General features: G+C 55.1%; 3 protein-coding genes and 1 non-coding gene across 4 annotated transcripts; 2 read left to right on the forward strand and 2 right to left on the reverse strand.

Moving 5' to 3' along the window:
- Positions 1-57: 57 nt before the first annotated feature.
- On the reverse strand, positions 58-2,480 carry N0V96_004713 (uncharacterized protein; the record flags this gene model as incomplete). The annotated part of the gene is made up of 2 exons (XM_065757198.1): positions 58-1,955; positions 2,228-2,480. 2 exons carry the CDS (start codon positions 2,478-2,480, stop codon positions 58-60), a joined length of 2,151 nt encoding a protein of 716 aa, XP_065614411.1.
- Positions 2,481-9,801: 7,321 nt separating this feature from the next.
- Positions 9,802-10,673, forward strand: N0V96_004714 (uncharacterized protein; the record flags this gene model as incomplete). The annotated part of the gene is made up of 3 exons (XM_053196563.2): positions 9,802-10,011; positions 10,058-10,478; positions 10,531-10,673. 3 exons carry the CDS (start codon positions 9,802-9,804, stop codon positions 10,671-10,673), a joined length of 774 nt encoding a protein of 257 aa, XP_053045964.2.
- Positions 10,674-11,078: 405 nt separating this feature from the next.
- On the reverse strand, positions 11,079-11,150 carry N0V96_004715. The gene has a single exon. It is a non-coding gene; the product is annotated as a tRNA-Ala (tRNA).
- Positions 11,151-15,420: 4,270 nt separating this feature from the next.
- On the forward strand, positions 15,421-16,041 carry N0V96_004716 (uncharacterized protein; the record flags this gene model as incomplete). The annotated part of the gene is made up of 2 exons (XM_065757199.1): positions 15,421-15,429; positions 15,457-16,041. 2 exons carry the CDS (start codon positions 15,421-15,423, stop codon positions 16,039-16,041), a joined length of 594 nt encoding a protein of 197 aa, XP_065614412.1.
- Between the last annotated feature and the right edge of the window lie 1,403 nt (positions 16,042-17,444).

Here is a 17,444-nt window from a genome sequence, read left to right on the forward strand (position 1 = left end):
AAAGATAAGGAAAAAGTGGTGGTCTCGTGAATCGAATCAAGATGAATGACAGGTAGGTCACGCTTTGGAATGGGAGCGTGCCTTTTGAGGGATGGGCGGCAACGCGCAGCTTGGCGGCGGTGCCGGCGGAGGTCCTTCGACGAGCTGAGGCATGCTGCGTCTTCCCAAGACGACCTTGGAGTGGTCAACTCGGAGCTGCTTGCTCGACGGAGTAGGAGGTGTTGTCGGGGCCCGCGGCATTGATCGAGGCGACACGGAGTCCGACTCGGGGAGCATCGGGAGCCCAGTGGCTACATCCTCGCTCCGAGGCGAGTAGCTCATGACAGAGTGTGCGCCCAGTCTCTGGGTGGCCCTCTGAGCCGGAGACTGGAACACAAACGACGACTGCGGGCGGGGAGACGCGTGAGAGGCTCCGCTTGACGAGGCTGGAGACGGTGTCTTTGACGGGAGGATAAAGGTTCGGAGTCCCGGCGACAGAGGCGACCCCTCCAGCTGGTTCAGAGACGGCGAGCTGGCGTACTTTCGCGGGCTGGTACGGATGGTGACCGTGACGGCCTGCTCCTTGGGGCAAAGGCTAGTTTGCCGGGGAGGGAACCCTGCCATGCTGTCGCGGCTCAGGTCCGGGCGCTCCCGTTCTTCTTCGCACACTTGCGAGAGTTCGGGGGCCTGCGCCGGAGACGCCGGCGATGGCTGATCCGCCACGATCGACAACGGGCGGGCCATGGCAAGTGCCGTTGGCGGGGGTTTGCGGGCGATCCTGGAGATGGAGTCGCGGTTGCTCCTCGTCTGCTCAGGGCTCGACGAGGGGCTCTTGACAGCGCTGTAGCGCCTGCTCATGGGAACGCTAAAGTTGGCGGCCACATGCGCGAAGTCGGCCTCGGTGTACGTGGACTGGGGTCGCGACATGGGAGAGCCCCGCAGCTCCAGATAGCCCGACGTCTGCAGGGACTGTCTGCGATCGAGGATGGCCGCGGCGTTGGGCCTGGGTCTCGCAGCGGGCAAGTCATGCTCCGCAGGAGGGAGGTCGTCTAGGTGGCTGCTGGCGAAGCTGTCGCGCACGGGGGAGCACGCGGGCGACGAGCCGGCCGAGGTGAGAAAGGTGCGTTGACCGGACGAGATGTACGAAAGCCGGTTGGTGCTGTCACGCAGGCTCTCGAGCTGCCGGCCATCGTGGGAGATGATACTGTTGGTGGTGGAGATGTCGTCGATGGAAGGGTCGCGCGTCATCTCGGCGTCAATGATGGACTGGCGGCGGTCGTCCTCGTGAAGCCTGGCCTGCTCCAACTGCAGAGAAAAGTCTGGGGGCAGCGCTCGCGAGAACCTATCCGGATCCCGTACAACCAGGGTCCTTTGACTCGGCTGCCCGCGAAGCTGTACAATCTTGGGATCCGCCTTGGGCCTACCCGTCTCTGAGAGAGTCTTCTTCCCGCCGAGCGACTCGATCTCCCGGCGCAGAATTGCGATCCAGGACTCCATCTCTTCGGCGCTCTCGAATACCATGAGGAAGTTGGCGGCGTGTCGCTTATCGGCGGCGCGGAAAGGGAGGCGAGACAGCAAGCCGCGCGAGTCCGCCGAAGAGACACCATTCGACTCCATGGCCGAGGAAACTTGAAGAACCCAGTGCTTGCCGGGAATCGCGTCGCTGACGAACGCGGCCGAGTCCTTGCTGAGGTGCAACACCTTTTCTGGGAGGCGATCAAAGTTGCCGTCGCCGTTGTACTGCAGCAGGTATCCGGACGTGCAGAGGACGTAAATCTTGGAGGTCCATTCGAGCCTGACCGTGGACAGCGTTCGCAGGTGCTTCCTCCGCGCCTTCTCAACGGCTCTGTCGGCGAGCTGCTCCTCAGCAAGCTCCGGGGTGAGGGCGAGGTGGGCCAGGTCCTCTCGGATGCTGACACTGCCTTGCGGTCGGTGAGACGGAGGATCACATCGGCGGACGTCGTGGCCGTGGGAAGCTGGGCGTGTTTGATGGCTTGGGGATATGCCTGGAACAATGGTGGGGGGTCCCAGGTCGCAAGGTTGCCGCGAGATGACCTCGCGGGGGCGTTTTGTGGCTTGGTCCTTTCGGTAGTGGTAGGCCGTCTTTGGAGGGAAGCGTCGTTGAACGGCACATTGTTGGTGGCAACGGACGTCGGTCGTGATGAATTTGTGCCGGATATGGTGAGTTCGGATCGCATATACGGCCAGTTGCTGATTTCCGCCAGCGAGGCGCGGATGCTGTTGGGACGCCCCGTGTCAAAGTACGAGGCCGAGGGGTCGATTTCGCGGGACGCCTTTGCCCTGCTAAAGATGCTCCTCAGTCCCAGTCTCGAATCGCGTCTGCTGAGCCTATTTTCAGTACGCAAAGGAACGCGGTTCGACGAATCTGCGGTGGCGGGTTCAACGGCGGGTGGTCGTGCTCTGCGGGACTGTGTTGCGCGGTACTGCAGCGTTTCTGCAAAGTTGGCAGCACTAGGGCTGCTTGGCTCGACATCGGCCATGGCGGGGTTTTTGGTCTTGTACCTAGCCAAACGTTGTCGAGAGAGAAGTGTAGGCGGTTGTTTTTGGCGGCCCCCGTAGTGAGAGCGCGGGCGGTGACGTGAGTATAAGACAGCTGGAGTGAAAGGCGAGGATGCGTATGGGCATAACAGAAGACGATGAGTGGATTTGGCAGTGTGAGTGGTAGAGCTCGGTAGGCATAAGAAACAATTGACTGTTGGCAGGGTTTTGAAGTGGAACCTTTTGAACCCCGGCAACAGTCCGTCGGGGGTGGGTTTGGAAACGATGAAGGTCTGATGAGAAGGATGTTGTGAGGGGAGACCCAAAGAGACGAGCGAGAGATGAGTGTGTGATATCTCGTTTTCTTGCGAGGCGGCGTGTCCGATATGAGCGTGTAAGACGGTACACTATTGCGAGTAGACGCGGCGGGAGGCTGCAAGCTGGAGGCTGGCTTGTACTCTTTGGTGTCGAGAGAAAGAAGCAATTCACAGAACTGTGTTTGTTGTTGGTGGTTGGTTGAGATGGAAGTTGGTGGTGGGTACGAAGTTGCTCGACTGAGAGAGGGCCTGCCTAACCGGGCCAGCTGCACCAAAGGGGGTCAGAATGGCAGATGGGGAAGAGAAGAGAAATAAAACGAGGCATCACCCGCGAAAAGCAGGAAATGGGAGGGCATTCGGGCGATAATAATAACAACAATAACAACAATGGGGGAGGGGGACATTGACCACGGATGTGCGGTGCGGCGTGGGTACCCGCGGTACCTGACGGAGTACAACGCTACAAGTGCAAGTGAGCTCGGCCACTAGGCCAGGTAGGTGGATTTTACTTTGCCGTTAGGGGAGCTGCTAGCCCAGCACAGGCGCACCCCGCCTACCTAGTCATGCTGCGTAGGTACCTGCTCAGGCGCAGGCATCACAGGCGCAAGCGCACCCGTTGCACACTGCACTGCACTCCCTTCCCTAAGGTACCTCTTAGCCGGGGCTTGCCCGTGGTCTGCAAGATACGTACCCTCAATGATTTCCACCTCAGTCCTCAGTCCTCAGGTTTCTGAAGATTGCCTGCCTTACCTCACCTTCGAGGGAGTAACCCTACAACTTGGGTACCTACCGTAAGGTGTTCTCAATTATCCATCAGCCTCCCTCACCTTGCTCAGCACGCTGACTTTCAGTATCTGATACCATGCTTCTCGCCCGCTTTGGCTTATGATGACGAGGGAAGGGAGAGACGCCGAGAAGACAGCGCGTCCGCCGTCCCACCTCAGCATCCTCCCACGTCCAGTCTGGGAGCTGGAAGCTGCGAGCCGGAGCTTGGGGAGCGCTGGATCCCGTCAATAACCTCCTTGAACCTTGCCCATCCTTACATCCTTACAGATACCCTTTTCTTTCTTCCTTGGACCTTGGTGACCCCTTGCTTCGCGGGCCCCCGGCAATACGTCCAATCATTCAGCCCCGTCCCGTCCCATGTAGCGAGCCCTGCACAGCGGAAGCAGAAGCAAAGGGCAGACATATGTCGGGCCTCGGACGCTCTGTAGTCATAGGCTGCTGCGCGAGTACAAAACTACAGAGTACGGATTACAGACTCTACTCTGTACAGTAGTCCCGGCAATGAGCAGAGGGATGGATTTCAGTCGCACACCATGGCCACGTTCGGCACTCTCGGACAGGGGCCACTCGGGGATCAACGAAGCTGAGCCCTGGGGAGGCGGGAAAAGGGAGTGAAAACTCTTCAAATTGACAATTAGCTGGCAACAAGAGCAAGCGAGCAACAGTGCTGAGTGGCAGAGTGCAGCGGCCAGCCTGTGCAGGACTACTCCGTACGGATTACTACAACGTTTTGGCGAGTCACTCTTTTGCATCCTGGCCGGCACCCATGACACTGGCAAGTTGCCAACTGAGATGGCCTCTTCTTCTTTGGGATCCCCTGATGCCCGAATCCATCTTGGGGTCGTGTGCCCGCCGCGTTCGCGACCCCCTGGTCGATACTACCCAGAGAAATCTCTTGTTTGGGGCCGGACGGCAAATGAAAGCCTCAACCGAAAGAGGCGCGACCAACTGACAATCTCAAAGTGACACCCTGCCAGACTACAAAAGTGAGGGCGAGGCCTGGCTTTTGCCTGGGTCGGTTTTCGCCGGTCGGCAGCACCAGCAGCCCACGAAATGACGATACGACGCCGGTGATGCTGTCTTTTGGTGATCCCTCTGAGATTGGGCTTCAGGGTACGTACCTTTGATAAGACGCAGGGCGCGATGCTCTACCACTCCGTACTGCGTACACCTGCCTTCACGGACACCTTACCCTACCTTTACTTCGTATACAAAACGTACCTGACGAGAGAAACACTGAGCTGAAGCGTTCCATCGGGTACACGACTGTTACTGCGGTTGCCCACGACGAGGAGTGGCCTTCACAGCATTTTTCCATCATCCGTGCAACCACACCCAAACAAAAACAAGAAATAATTCGTCTCTCGTTGCCATGTACGAGTTGTGTATGGAGTACGAGCACAGGTCTACCATGTCACCATGCTCAAATTCACAGGACAAAAGCTGGGTTCACCCTTGAGACGCGACAGAAGAAAAGATGAACAGGCAAACAGGCGAACAGACGCTGAAGGACCGGTGTCCCATGCTCCCAGGTCATTCCGGGGATGTTTTGAGAACAACTTCCTTCACGTCGGTACGTACCTCATAAGAGGAAACACGCCAAAAAGCCACACCAAGTACTTACCCGCCGCAACGAATCATCGTCACGGATTCCGTCCAAATTCCGACGGGGCGGGCAGCTCTGGCCTTTCCTGCAGGGGCAAATAACGACGTTCCATTGCTAAAGTGCCATAGATCCTTTTCTGGCAAAGCTTCCCAGTGGTTACTGTCCTGGGTCCTAAGGCCCTGACGGGCCATGGCTCCCCCACTCATCTACCAACCGCACTGAAGCAGATATCCTGGAACGGAAATGTTTTCCCCACCCCGGAGCGAACCACCTGGCACCCAAGTACTTCGTACCACACCTCGAATGTTTGGAAAAGCAAATATATGAAATGAGCTCAAGAGGAAACAAGAAAGAAAAAAAATCTGCAATAAAGAACCGACATCCATCTAAATCAGAAATCTGCGTCTGCGCTCCATCAGTCATGAATGACGACTGACAAGTCACACCACATTCATCACCACCAACACGGCACAGCCTCTGCCACCGACGTGTTGGAGCTCCCCCCCTCTCGCTTCCTTCAATCCTGCAATCGCCCACCCACGGCACCTAGAACCACGAGAACCCTCTGCACAGATGATGGCTTGGGAGCTTGGGTCCCTGCGCATGGCCCTTTTTCCCTTCTAGCACCGCCATTTCTCATTTCTCCGAGCTCTCGAAACCTTGGCTTCCGACCACTGCCTGAGGTCGCTTGTTGAATCCGCGCTTCCCGGGTTTGCCGCTCTCTCCAGTCCCAAGACTTGGGTCGTGTTGGTTCCTCGCGGCAGGGTTCGTTGTAGGCGCCGGCGGGGTGCACAACGGTGACTCTCGTGCACAACTTCACTCTGGACAGCTGTCCAACCCTAGCCATTCCCGTATAACATCGTCGGCCCTCTGCGAATCTTATGAAAATGTGCACCGCCTGCCGCAGCCCCACGACCTGGCCCCTTGATGACTAGGCTTATGTTCCAGCAAAAGATAAAACCCACTCGAGTCGTCTTGCCAAGCACCCAAGTTGCAGCTTCACCTCGAATAACCCAGCCAGCCCCTTGGCCAAGATTGGAGGCGCGGCGAAGCGGATCAACCAACTCAAAGTCGTTGCATCTCAGCACCCCCGTCGCTTGTTCGTCGGCCCTGTTCTTCCCCGTGTTCTGTGTCAGTCCGCCCCATGGTCCAACACATCGGCGTCTAGAATCATGTTAGCCTTCCTTTCTCTCTGGTGCGATCCATGGCGTCGACTCTTGACACCTTGCGAAACACTCTCGCAAGCCACCATCGCCACTTCAGAGGGCTAACGAGTGGTGATCCTCCATGGAAGGTGAGGTTTGCAATCGATCAGCGACGGATCAGGTCCCGTCACCAAGTGTATTGAAACAGACGCGTGGCGAGAGCAGATCGTGCGACTTGGTGATTCCCAATCCTGCCGAGAGCATCGCATCCTACCGCCCCCGACGTGGGCTGCCTCTGCATCGGCTGATGTTTGCGAACCGCTCGGCCACTGCAGATGCCATCCAGCCCTTTGCGGGACGAAAAAACGCGGCGCTCGTGCATATACACAGCATCATATCCCAAGCAACGGTGCCCAGAGTGTCCCACGGTGCATCTCTGGGTGCATTTTGCGAGCTAATGCGACTCTGAACTTTTCCCCGGAAAAGTTTCCGCTGGTCCCGGACTGTAAATAAGATCTGTTGTCGTGGCCAAATTATCCCACAATTGTTTGACGATGTCGAGCAACTCGGAAGAGGCTCTTCGGCTCGTTCAATATCGAACCGACCCTGTTGATAACGAGGCCACGCAGGCACTACCGGATGGGGCCCCGATCTGATGTGTCCAGGGCGGGCCCCAACCGTGGTCGACAGCCGTTTACGGAGCACTGCGTACAGATTTAAACCCTGTTTTTCGCCTCGTCGGTGAATTGCTATCTCGGACCAAAAGAGCCTGCTCTAAATGCCGATAACACAGCGTCGGCAACGCAAATCTCGTTGCCGAACGCCGTACAAACCATGGAGAAGAAACTTCCAGCCCTGCCCTAGGGATCGCACACGAAAGACCTGGTGCGATGGTGTCCTTGGAGTCGCGTTGTTCCTGCAGTAGCGTCTTCCCATTTATCCCAGTTATCCATACCTCTCAGGGCCCGACTGGGTCTAAGCCCCTGGTCGCCGGAAAACCAACCAGCGAGCCGGGTTCTTTCGTGACCTCGAAGCAGGCATGCCCCTGTCCGCCAGGCTACGGCTCCATGAACCTCTTGTCTGCAGTCTTGGTGACTACAGTACAAAGTCTGTAAGGCACCCGCGGGCAACGAGCTACTGCAGCAGCATCCGGGCTCATCCGATCGACGCGCCGGCTTGCTTGTGGCGATGGCTGCTCGGTATGGGTGTTGGGATTTGACTTTGACGGCTTCAACGTTGTCGTGGTCAGACTGCCAATCCCTACGTACGTAGGTCATGATGCGAGATATCGAGATAAGAGGAACGCTGGAGGACCAACTCGCCACGTTGTCTGCGTATTGCTGGGCCTCTCACTAGGCGTTGGGGTCTCTGTATCGCGCCCTAGCTAGACGGCTACTGCACATCATGAATGCAACTGTGATTCAACCGCCTTAGTGGTGAGAATGCTTGCAAGCGTAACGGTGGTCACATTCCAAGGCAATCGCTGCGTGCCAACTCAATTGCTGAGGCTCACCACGTGCGTCAGTTGCTGCCATAGGCGCGCAGCTGTACGTGCTTCTCCAACACGGCCGAATGGTTTGCAAGCTACGTCCGTAGTCTTAAGGCCGCAGCAGTACGGAAACCAGACTGGCGGGCTTGATGGCCACATTCCAGCGTTGCGTCAACTCGTAAAGGTGCCATTGCGATGTATCCGTATGTCTCAAAATCAGACAAATCTGATAGCTGCAACGGTCAACTACGGTAGCCCGTTGTCACACGGTCCTCTGAATGGCCACATCCACAGTGGCGTTTCTTTGTTTGCAGAGACGACAGCACGTAGGTATTCCTCGGATTGTGTCTGGTAGCCGAATCGTCACAAGCGAGAGCGATTGCCAGCGAGGCATGTGTTACGCCATTCTAGCTCCGGCATGGCGACATAGACTTTGAGGGCATCGACGCCACCACCCGCTGGCCGGTCCCTCGGGGCTGGATTTCAAAAGCCAACAGCTCTGCCAGGTAGGCCATGGCGGCGCCATGATCAGGAGCGGTCGCTGCGACGGTTGCCCAGCCCGGCGGCGTTGGCGGGAGATCTAGCGGCGACATGTCCAGAATAGAAAGCTTAGGCCCTGTTGCGCATCACCTCACCTAGGCGGCGGCTTGCCGCTTGCGCATGGTGCTCACCTGAGACCTGTGTGCTCCAGATAGAACGGACCCCGACGAGAATAGACGCCGGAAGATAAACAACGGGAGCCCGCTCGCAAGTCTCTTCGGTGACAGCGCGCCGTCCGGCTTGAGTATCTGTTTCTGGAGGTCCCTTCAGGTAGGAAACGTACACGAATGGCAGCCGTGGCTTGCCAGGTCAAGGCGGCGTTGAAGAGGTAGGTATAGGCGATTTCAGGGCCGTGAGTTGGGACTCCGGAGCCAAGGGTAATTCTCGCGAGAGAATCTGGCCAAGGCCCTGGTTCAGCTGGCAAGAGTCAGGCGGCTGAAGAAGATGGCATTCGGCGTGTAAAGACGGCTGCAAACAGGGCCATGGCCTCCTGTGGTCACGGTCTATCCGGATGATGGATTATGATGGATGTGGTGCCATTGTCAGGTTAGGATGACTAAGAATTTGCAGTTGAAGAAGGCCCCATCGTCAGGTACCCTCAGGCACTCTGATTTGCGGGCAGCAAGACGTCACCCCCAGGGCACCTACTGCCTTAGGTAAGGAAGTGAACCTGGAAGGTGCCTTGGTGAGCTGCCCCTCAACTTGGAAGCACCTGCCGCTGCAGTTCGTTGATCGACCGATATCACTCGTGACCTGCAAAAATGAAGGACTCAAGACTCAGGATTCGTCGGTCACCAGACATCCACAAAGCATGCCACCAATGACTGTGTTCGGCCTTTGACGCCCTTTGTTATCCTTTCCTCTGAATCCTTCAAGCTCCTCGAGTTCCTCAACCTCTTCCAGCTCCCATAGCTCCCACCGCCCTGGCACTCCCCGGAATTACCTCACACTGGGTACCTCACGCGCCACTTCTGACGCACATTCACCCCACCTTCCCGCCTGTCACCGCATAGGTAGCTGCGACCATCGCGGCGACGACGATCCCTCGCTTCAACTGCCTGGCACCGCATCAGCCACTCGATTTACCAAGATAGTCCTTCACAAATGACATGGCACCAGACTTGAACTCTCTTCCTTCATCACCTCCATCTCTGCCCATTCGATCCAGAATGTCCTCCACCAACGGCGAAACTCCTCTTCCTCCTGCGGCCGGCGGTCCAGCTCCTCGTGGGGAGTCCCCCGCTGGCTCGCCACGACGCCAGTCAACCTCGCTGCAAGCCGCAGCTACGTTGAACGCTAGCCTTCAAAACGAACCGTCTCGACGTATGTAATCCCGAATGCATCGGAAAACACTCGCTAATTGGATCAGGCTCCTCCAGCGGTTCCGTATCTCGAAGTCGACAGTCACCCAACGCCGGCCGAAGACTGTCTACGGTTCTCATGAACCTGCAGCTTAACGATCCTTCTCTTCCCGGCCCGGGTGAGATGGTCGCAGATAACCAACACGGCCAGACTGGTGCCACAACTGCCAGTCCGCAGCCCATGACAACCTCGCCCATGATGGTTCCCGGTGGTGATCCCCATCACAATCGGGCGCCTAGTCTGGGAGAGCTCCACCAGGAGCTTGAAGCCGAGCAGGAAGCTCAAGTCGTATGTCTCGGTTTGCATCGAACTTGATACAAGCTGACACACACAGAACCGCCTCCTCCAGATGATCCGCCAGCAGCAGTTGCAGCTCCAGCAACTCCAAGCTGGCCAGGGACAGAGCTCTTCCGCTGTCGAGGACTCGGCGATTGCTTCTGAGAGATCCAACCAGGGAACCCCCATTTCGCAGCCGCCTTCGGGCTTCGCTCCGCTGCCTTCCTCGGGCTCCTTCTCGCGATCCCCGGTTGTGCCCCACCCACGAAGCTCCTTTGATATGGCGAGAGCAGATATCCAACGCCGCTCTCGAACCCCGAGTCGCGGCGCTTCTCCGAGACTGCGCTCCACATCTATAAGCGGCGACAGCGGTGAACAGTATACCCTCGGCGGTCGAGACGAAAGCGCCTTCTACCAGGCTGAGACCCAAATGCTGGTCAGGGAGAACCAGATGCTCCGTCACCGCATAAGAGATTTAGGTAAGTTTCTCGGGGACGTCTAGGTGGTGTTGATGCTGATGACGTTTTTTAGAGAAACAATTGACGGATCTGCTGCCTGCAACCAGCTCCCAAGGCAACCCCAGCGAGCCCGCCCATCCATCTCACCTCAGAGCTGCCGCTGCCGGCGAGGAGGTTGCGACACTCCCGACTAGCGACGTGGCCAAGGAGGCGTGATTGGACTGTACCATTCTATGGGGGTGGAAAGCCCCGGGATATCTGGCGTTTCGGAAAACTTGCTACATCTCACGATTGCAATGACATGGCTTAGGCGTTAGTCGGACGGGCGGGATGGGCTCTCCTCTGTGTTGCTATTAGTTCCAGTATCAATAATGGAGTGCAAATGATTTGAGATGCGATGATGAAGCTGCTTTCGTGATTTAAAGTGGGGGGTCATGATTGTGAATGCTGAGTTCAATTCAACCTGTTGTTGCGTTGCGTAACCCTGTATCGTCAACAGATCGCGACTCGTGCGCACATTAGCTTCAGGGCAGTTGGGAGGTTGTTTAACTGAAGCACGACATCCTCATTGTCATTTTCTTTGCCGAATCAAGTAAAAAAGACGCAAATTGCAAAAGATTTTGGACGATCTGGGAATCGAACCCAGGACCTACCGCATGCTAAGCGGTCATTATACCACTAAACCAATCGCCCAACCAATGGTGGAAGTGGAAGTGAATTATAGTATCATCAAGCTGACTGCTGCCACGGCAAGCTGCTCGCGAACTACGCAGCAACAACGTCCATTGCATGCGTCGTCACAGCCTCGAGGCGAGTGTCACGACAAGTAGTACGCGGCAAGTTTATTTGGCTTCGTCGGATGCGTGCGGCTCCCGGAAAGGTTAAGGGCTAAACAGAGCCAGGCACCCATGCGATACCTAGGTCTGGTTAAACTCAGTTACCGGACGATCACACTGTAAAGATCTTGTTTGTATTATTGTTCTGTTGGCTATCTGTTGGCCATGACTCTCGGTGAGCCGTCCTGATCCCACAACCTCTTCTATGCCAGTATGAGGAATATCCAACCCAGCTCCGACCACGTCGTAGCTCTTAAACAAAAGTATGCCGTCGCTGTGGGTTGCTTTAGTGAAAAGCTACCCTACGGCGTCGACTTGCTAATCAAGGGCCTGGGGGTTTTTTTTTTTTGGTTATCTTCAGTATGGTGATCGCACGCTTCCAAACGCCGCTTCTGTACCCGAATCGTTCTTGTCTTTCTTGGTCTCGAGCATATATCCGACGCACTCATTTCTGAGCTCGTCATGTCGAGTCGAGCCAACACCTTGGACAATATCCTTGTCGTAGTAGACAAAGATGCCGCCGGTATTAGCCGGTTTTTCTCCTAACACTATCGAAAAAGGTCCTCCGACCACGTCGTAGTTCTTGAACAAAAGAATACCGTCAGTATGAGGCGCTCCGGGGAAATTCTTCCCAACAGCTTCAAGTTGCTTTGAGAAATCTTTCCGGGGGGGCTGACAAAAAGACCAGGCCGTTGGGGAGAACGACCGTCGAGCCTCCGGGCTTCATACCGTACTCGCGCGCAGCCTTCGAAAACAGCTTGCCAACATTGTCGTTCAGCTCGTGATCTTCTTTCATTCCTGATGCCATCTTGGAGTTGATAAATGTTGGTAGTAGGAGTGGAGACAAAGCTTGGTGACGATGATGATGTTGGTGAGGGTGAGGGTGAGGGTGAGGGTGAGGGTGAGGGTGAGGGTGAGGGTGAGAGAAGTGAGAGTGGCGGGAGGATGATGTTGGTGAAGTGGGGTGAGTCAAATTTAAAAGTCTGGCACGCCAGGTATTTTGTGAAAAGCTGGATGGGCACCTTGCCTAGGCAACCGGGGGAGAGCAGAATGAGAAGGTGAAGCTTGAGTGAGAAGAGGCTCAAATCACATGACCCTAACAGGTTGTTGAAAAGTGTTACTCACTTTGCTGCACGTGAAGCGATGCGAACAGGCTGGATATGGCCTAGCCAGTATAACGAAGCGTATTCGGGGAAGTGTCTTGATGCCTTATGCACTTTGAATAATCAACTCTTCCTAGGGTCATCTTCGTGCAACTGTACCCATCACGGATCCGATGTCTTCACAAGGTAGGGTGCCCATCCACTACTACCATCAAGAGGGGACGTGAGAGAGCAAATGAATAGGTCAAATAACACACATTAGCACCCTACATTATTCCGACATGGCCGCATCACTAATACTTGTAACGTCAGTGTGAGATGTCACAGTATAGTAGTGGCAATCTGAACTGAGCTTTTGGAGCTATTGGGCCCTCTCTATCTCAGTCCATCTGCCCAAAACTAGCCTCTATCTTTTTCACTTCGTATACGCTCACGTCCAAGGAGCAAGAGTCGGACCTTGCGAATTGTAGAGTCCCGAAACGGACACCAAGTGAAAGAAGCAGTGGCCCGGCCTGACCTTGTATTGTAGGCGACGAAGAAGCAGGCCATGACGCAGCAAACACACTTCAGGTGGCGGCAATCCCGAAGAAAATAGCAGATCAAGATTGTAATATATTCAAGGCAAACAGCAGGTCAGATCTGGGCACGTCGTGAAGGGAAAGACAGGGAGGCCATTCTTGCGAACAACCAGATCATCACGGACACCAGGGTTGCAAGCACATGATCAAGCAACTGAATCTTTCAACAGAAATTACGACGAAAGGACGTCATAAGTCAAACACATCACGTAGAACATCAAACGGTAAAGAAGCACGAGGCGCGAACGAATTTGTCAGATAGACCTTTTCTCATTTCTTGTCTTCCTGACAACTGCCGGTAAAATGTGATCCACCTCAGCTGTTGTGGGCTCTAACGGTATCTTGATGAGTATGCTGACCGAGGGTCAGGCGCGTGGCCTCGGTCATAGTCCGTCGAACCACGTGAAGAGTCAAACCGACGAGAGGAGGTTGCCCGTGAATAATCATGACGACGCATGTCAACTTCGTATGCGAGGCTGTGCTCCCGAGAACGAATTCGGGACCATGGGGCCTGTTCGTACTCTTGCCGGTCCATATCTAACGAGTGTTGGTACTCTTGATCGGGCGAGTTTGCCCGTGTGTAGTCTGACCTACGCGCATCGGACGCGTGACGGTATTCGCGATCAGAGAGACGAGGCAAGTTCGGCCGGGAGTATTCTTGACGACTCAAAACAATGTCGTACGCGCGTCGATACTCAGGCGCAGCCGACTGTTGGTACTGTGCACGAGAGCCATAGCTATATGGCTCATCTGCATACAGAGGCTCACGATGGCGAAGCTCACTCCGAGGCTGCTCGCCACGAAGCTCATAACAATGAGGCTCCTCATGGCGAGCTTTTCCGCGAGACGTTATGTCGTGCTGCTGTGTGGGATAGATGCGAGAAGATGCCCTCGGTGGCGACGGGATCCGGTATGTGCGAGATGGCGGAGAGCGTTCCCCAAGTTCCCTCCGGGACGATGTCGATTGTCTGTATAGGTTGGCGGGCAACGTCGAAGGGAAGGGACTCTGCAACGAAGGCGTCTCGGGGGTGAGCCGCAATGTCGCAGCAGGCTCGGGGATCTTTGGAGGCTCGGCAGCGCTGTTGCGGATGGAGTCATTCATGCCATGTCTCTCTGCGGATTTGGCCACTTGAATCGTAGGGGTGAAGGGGGCGGCAGAAGCGGTGGGAGAAGCCACAAGAGGCGCAGACTGAGGTTTGCTATAGGTGATGGTGTTTCTCCGCGACGAAGAATTGATGAACTCCTCGGTCGCCTTGTGAGGCTCTTCCTGAGTCGCAGTGAGCCTTAAACCGTGCTGCCAAATACGGAGGTGTTGAGGCAGAGGGGTTGTCGCCTCGACGACTATATCACTGGCTCCGTGCTAATTTACGAGCACACTCGTGATGAAGTCGTCCAGGCGACAATCCCTTTGTCTTAACACCTCCATGTATGGCAGCATGACCATGTTCCAGGTCAGGAGGACCGCCTCTCTCATCTGGTCCAAGGGCTGGGTCCAGTTAGAGTAGAGAGCGAGAGTGTATCTCTCTGAACTGTACCCAAATGCCAACCTGTTGTCAGGAAGGTAATGGTTGGCCAATTTTACGGCCTTAGCGTTCACGAAGCAGTTTCCTGCAATGCGATTCTCAGGAAGAGTCACGACAAATGAGTCTTGGCCCTGGGGATGGTGGGAGACGATCCCAGCAGACAAAGCTTCCCTGAAGAGACGCTTCAGGGGCTTCTCGGCCTCGCGGATCTTGGCCGCGATCGTTTGGCCGGGCAGCTTGAGAGGCCCAGAATGCCAAGTCAACGCTGCAGTCGCTGGCCGCTGTTTGGTTCCGAAATTCTCGACATCCATTTTCACCTTCTACAATTCGTTAGCAAGAACGAAAAAGAGGAGGCTATCCATACTTACTGTCGCTAGTGTGTAGATGGTATAGCAAATATAATTTCTCTCTTGAGATGGGGTGTTCTTCTGCTGATGGGATTGGCAGGAAGGAAGAGAGAGCGTTGATGAGGGGAAGAAGGATGGGGAGGAAGAAAAGAAAATCAGAAGAGGTAAAAAACCAAAGCCCAGGAAGAAGGGCCTTTTTTTTCATATTCTTCGAGTATTCGTCGAGGAGTACCCACCACGTCGGTGTGTACCAGGCATGCGTCGTTCAAGGTGAATCACCATGTTGTCATTTGCTTGTCTTTGATCTAAGAAAAATCTCTGTCTTTCCCGTCAAAAAGCCACCCAAGTCTTTGGGTTCCATCCTTTCCCAAACTCACCATACCTTCATTCAGCCCAACACAATGATAGACCAAGCTGCTCCGGATGATCATCGGCTCTTCTGTCTTGGTCCCAGAGACGATGCCTCGGAACCCGAAGTGATGTCTGGTTTCGACTGCGTTACGATGCTGCTCCGGCAGTTCCTTCCCCTACATCTAGCCCGAGAAGCGAGTGTCGTTCAATTTGGAGTCTGTGCTTATGCATTACGTCTGTCGTGCAGACTTCACCCGATAGTCGGCGGAAGAGAAGCGAGAGCTCATCAAGAGATTACACCCGCACCTAGGCCCCGCGACGTTTGAGGAGCTCGTATACTCGGAGCAAGTGTCTCAGCTCATATGGGAGAAGCTAGACCGCCTGTTGTCTGCTCACGCCGTCTGGCGACCTGGGCAGAAATGGGCATACGAGACCAACGAGGAGGAGGCTCATCGCACCTTCATCCGGATCGAGTGCACCCCGGCCGCCGACGAAGCGCAGATGTTGGAGTCGCTCCAGACTTTCCAGGTCGAGGCCGTGTCCTCTGAACAAGTCCGGTTCGCCCTGATTGCCGCCGTGTGTTACAGGAACGAGACGACGCCGGTCTATCGAATCCGCCTCTTCACTTGCCGAGGGATCGAACCCCTCCCTCATTATGAGGGAATATACAGTGATACCGACTGGGAGTTTGGCGCGGTTGGGCACACGTACTTATTGCTTTATGTGCGGAGCAATATCCCGCTCGCCGAGATCACGCCGCACATGCACAACATCATTGCCTGTCGCGTTCCCGGCACGCATGAGCATGTGGCGGGAGACGAGAGAAAAAACAGATACGCAGCATGATGCAGGCGTCTCTTGAAAGAGGCCGCGCCGAGCTTCGTCGTTGAGCTGAATAGAACTTGGTGTTGAATCTTCGTTGGAGGGCGGGCTTTGAGTTTCGGGAGTGCTACATGTATTGCATGGCTTACCTTACATTGAGGGAGCGACGAGAATTGCTGGATTGGTTCAGCGCTAGACAGTTGGAAGCCGATCATGAGGTTTCCCAGTCAAATGAATTCGCGTTGTAACGGACTGTTGGCATTGTATTCTCGGGTTGCGTCCTGGTGCCCGTGCCTCCGTGCCATGAAGTCTCTGTGTCCGTGCTGACAAGGTAGTTACTCCTGTCCCGCAGACCCACTTTCGGAGTGTCAAGATCGGCCCCACCCAGACCGAAATGCCGGTCTGACCGTCCACACGCCGTCTCAAGGTCGACGTCTCGACTCCAATATTTAGTTGACAAAAGTGATACAATTGAAGTAGAATTGATATTCGGCCTGTATTTGAAGTTCAGTCGAATCGTCGCACCTAGATGTCTTGGAATCTTTCGGCGATCATCGCCGTTGGATCGAGTAGGAAATATAATAGGACGAGAGGAACTAAATGCTTCGGCTAGAGGTGCTTGTCATGAACTTTGACGACTGGACGGACAGGCCAAATTGAGATATATACGCTCTTGACCTACTAATCACCCCGCGTTTCCATGCGACTGTCGTGTATGGAACGTGATCAGTGATTTGAAGACTACTATAGTCTCTGGAACACGCACCAAGATGAGTTCCTAAGAACTCGCATAACTTGTACAAGCTGGTCAACTAGAAGCAATGTGGATTAAGAATAGCTAACAAAAGAACTTGCGCATGGGCGCTTGGTATGGCAATACTAATGGGTGTGAAGGTGTGGACAGTCATCGCCGCCTAAGGTAGAGAGGAAAGGCTTCATTAATAAGAGACTTCCGAACGATACAGTAGAGGCAGCTCAAACCAATACGAAGGACAAACAGACGTACATATTATTGCCAAGAGGCCAGGTATCAAAAGAGCGGCTTGCCAGCACCTGCCTATCTGGGAGGGGGAGTTTCATCGACAGAGCCTCGTCTTAATGCTGCTTATGAAGGGTACGGCCTAAGGGGTCAGTCTACTGGCAGCACGACATGCCAAAGGGCCCTCTTCTATCTCCTTGACTTTATATAATGCCCTCAACGCCCTGGGCCCTAAGATCTCTATTGGAATCGCTTCTCTGTTGAAGAAGGCTACGTACCTTGCTACCATGGTGGGCCAAGGTATGAGAGGAAGGGGCGCACTTTCCATCAAATCAAAATACACGCTGCAGTATGTGTTACACGGAGTGATATATATCAAGGGGGCTACTACCCAATTAAGCGATATTCAGCCGGCAGAAGAAACGGCCTCTCACCTGCCCATCCCTTC

Source organism: Colletotrichum fioriniae (genome assembly GCF_027942845.1).
Source record: "Colletotrichum fioriniae strain IMI 355084 chromosome Unknown scaffold_4, whole genome shotgun sequence".
Taxonomy (NCBI): domain Eukaryota; kingdom Fungi; phylum Ascomycota; class Sordariomycetes; order Glomerellales; family Glomerellaceae; genus Colletotrichum; species Colletotrichum fioriniae.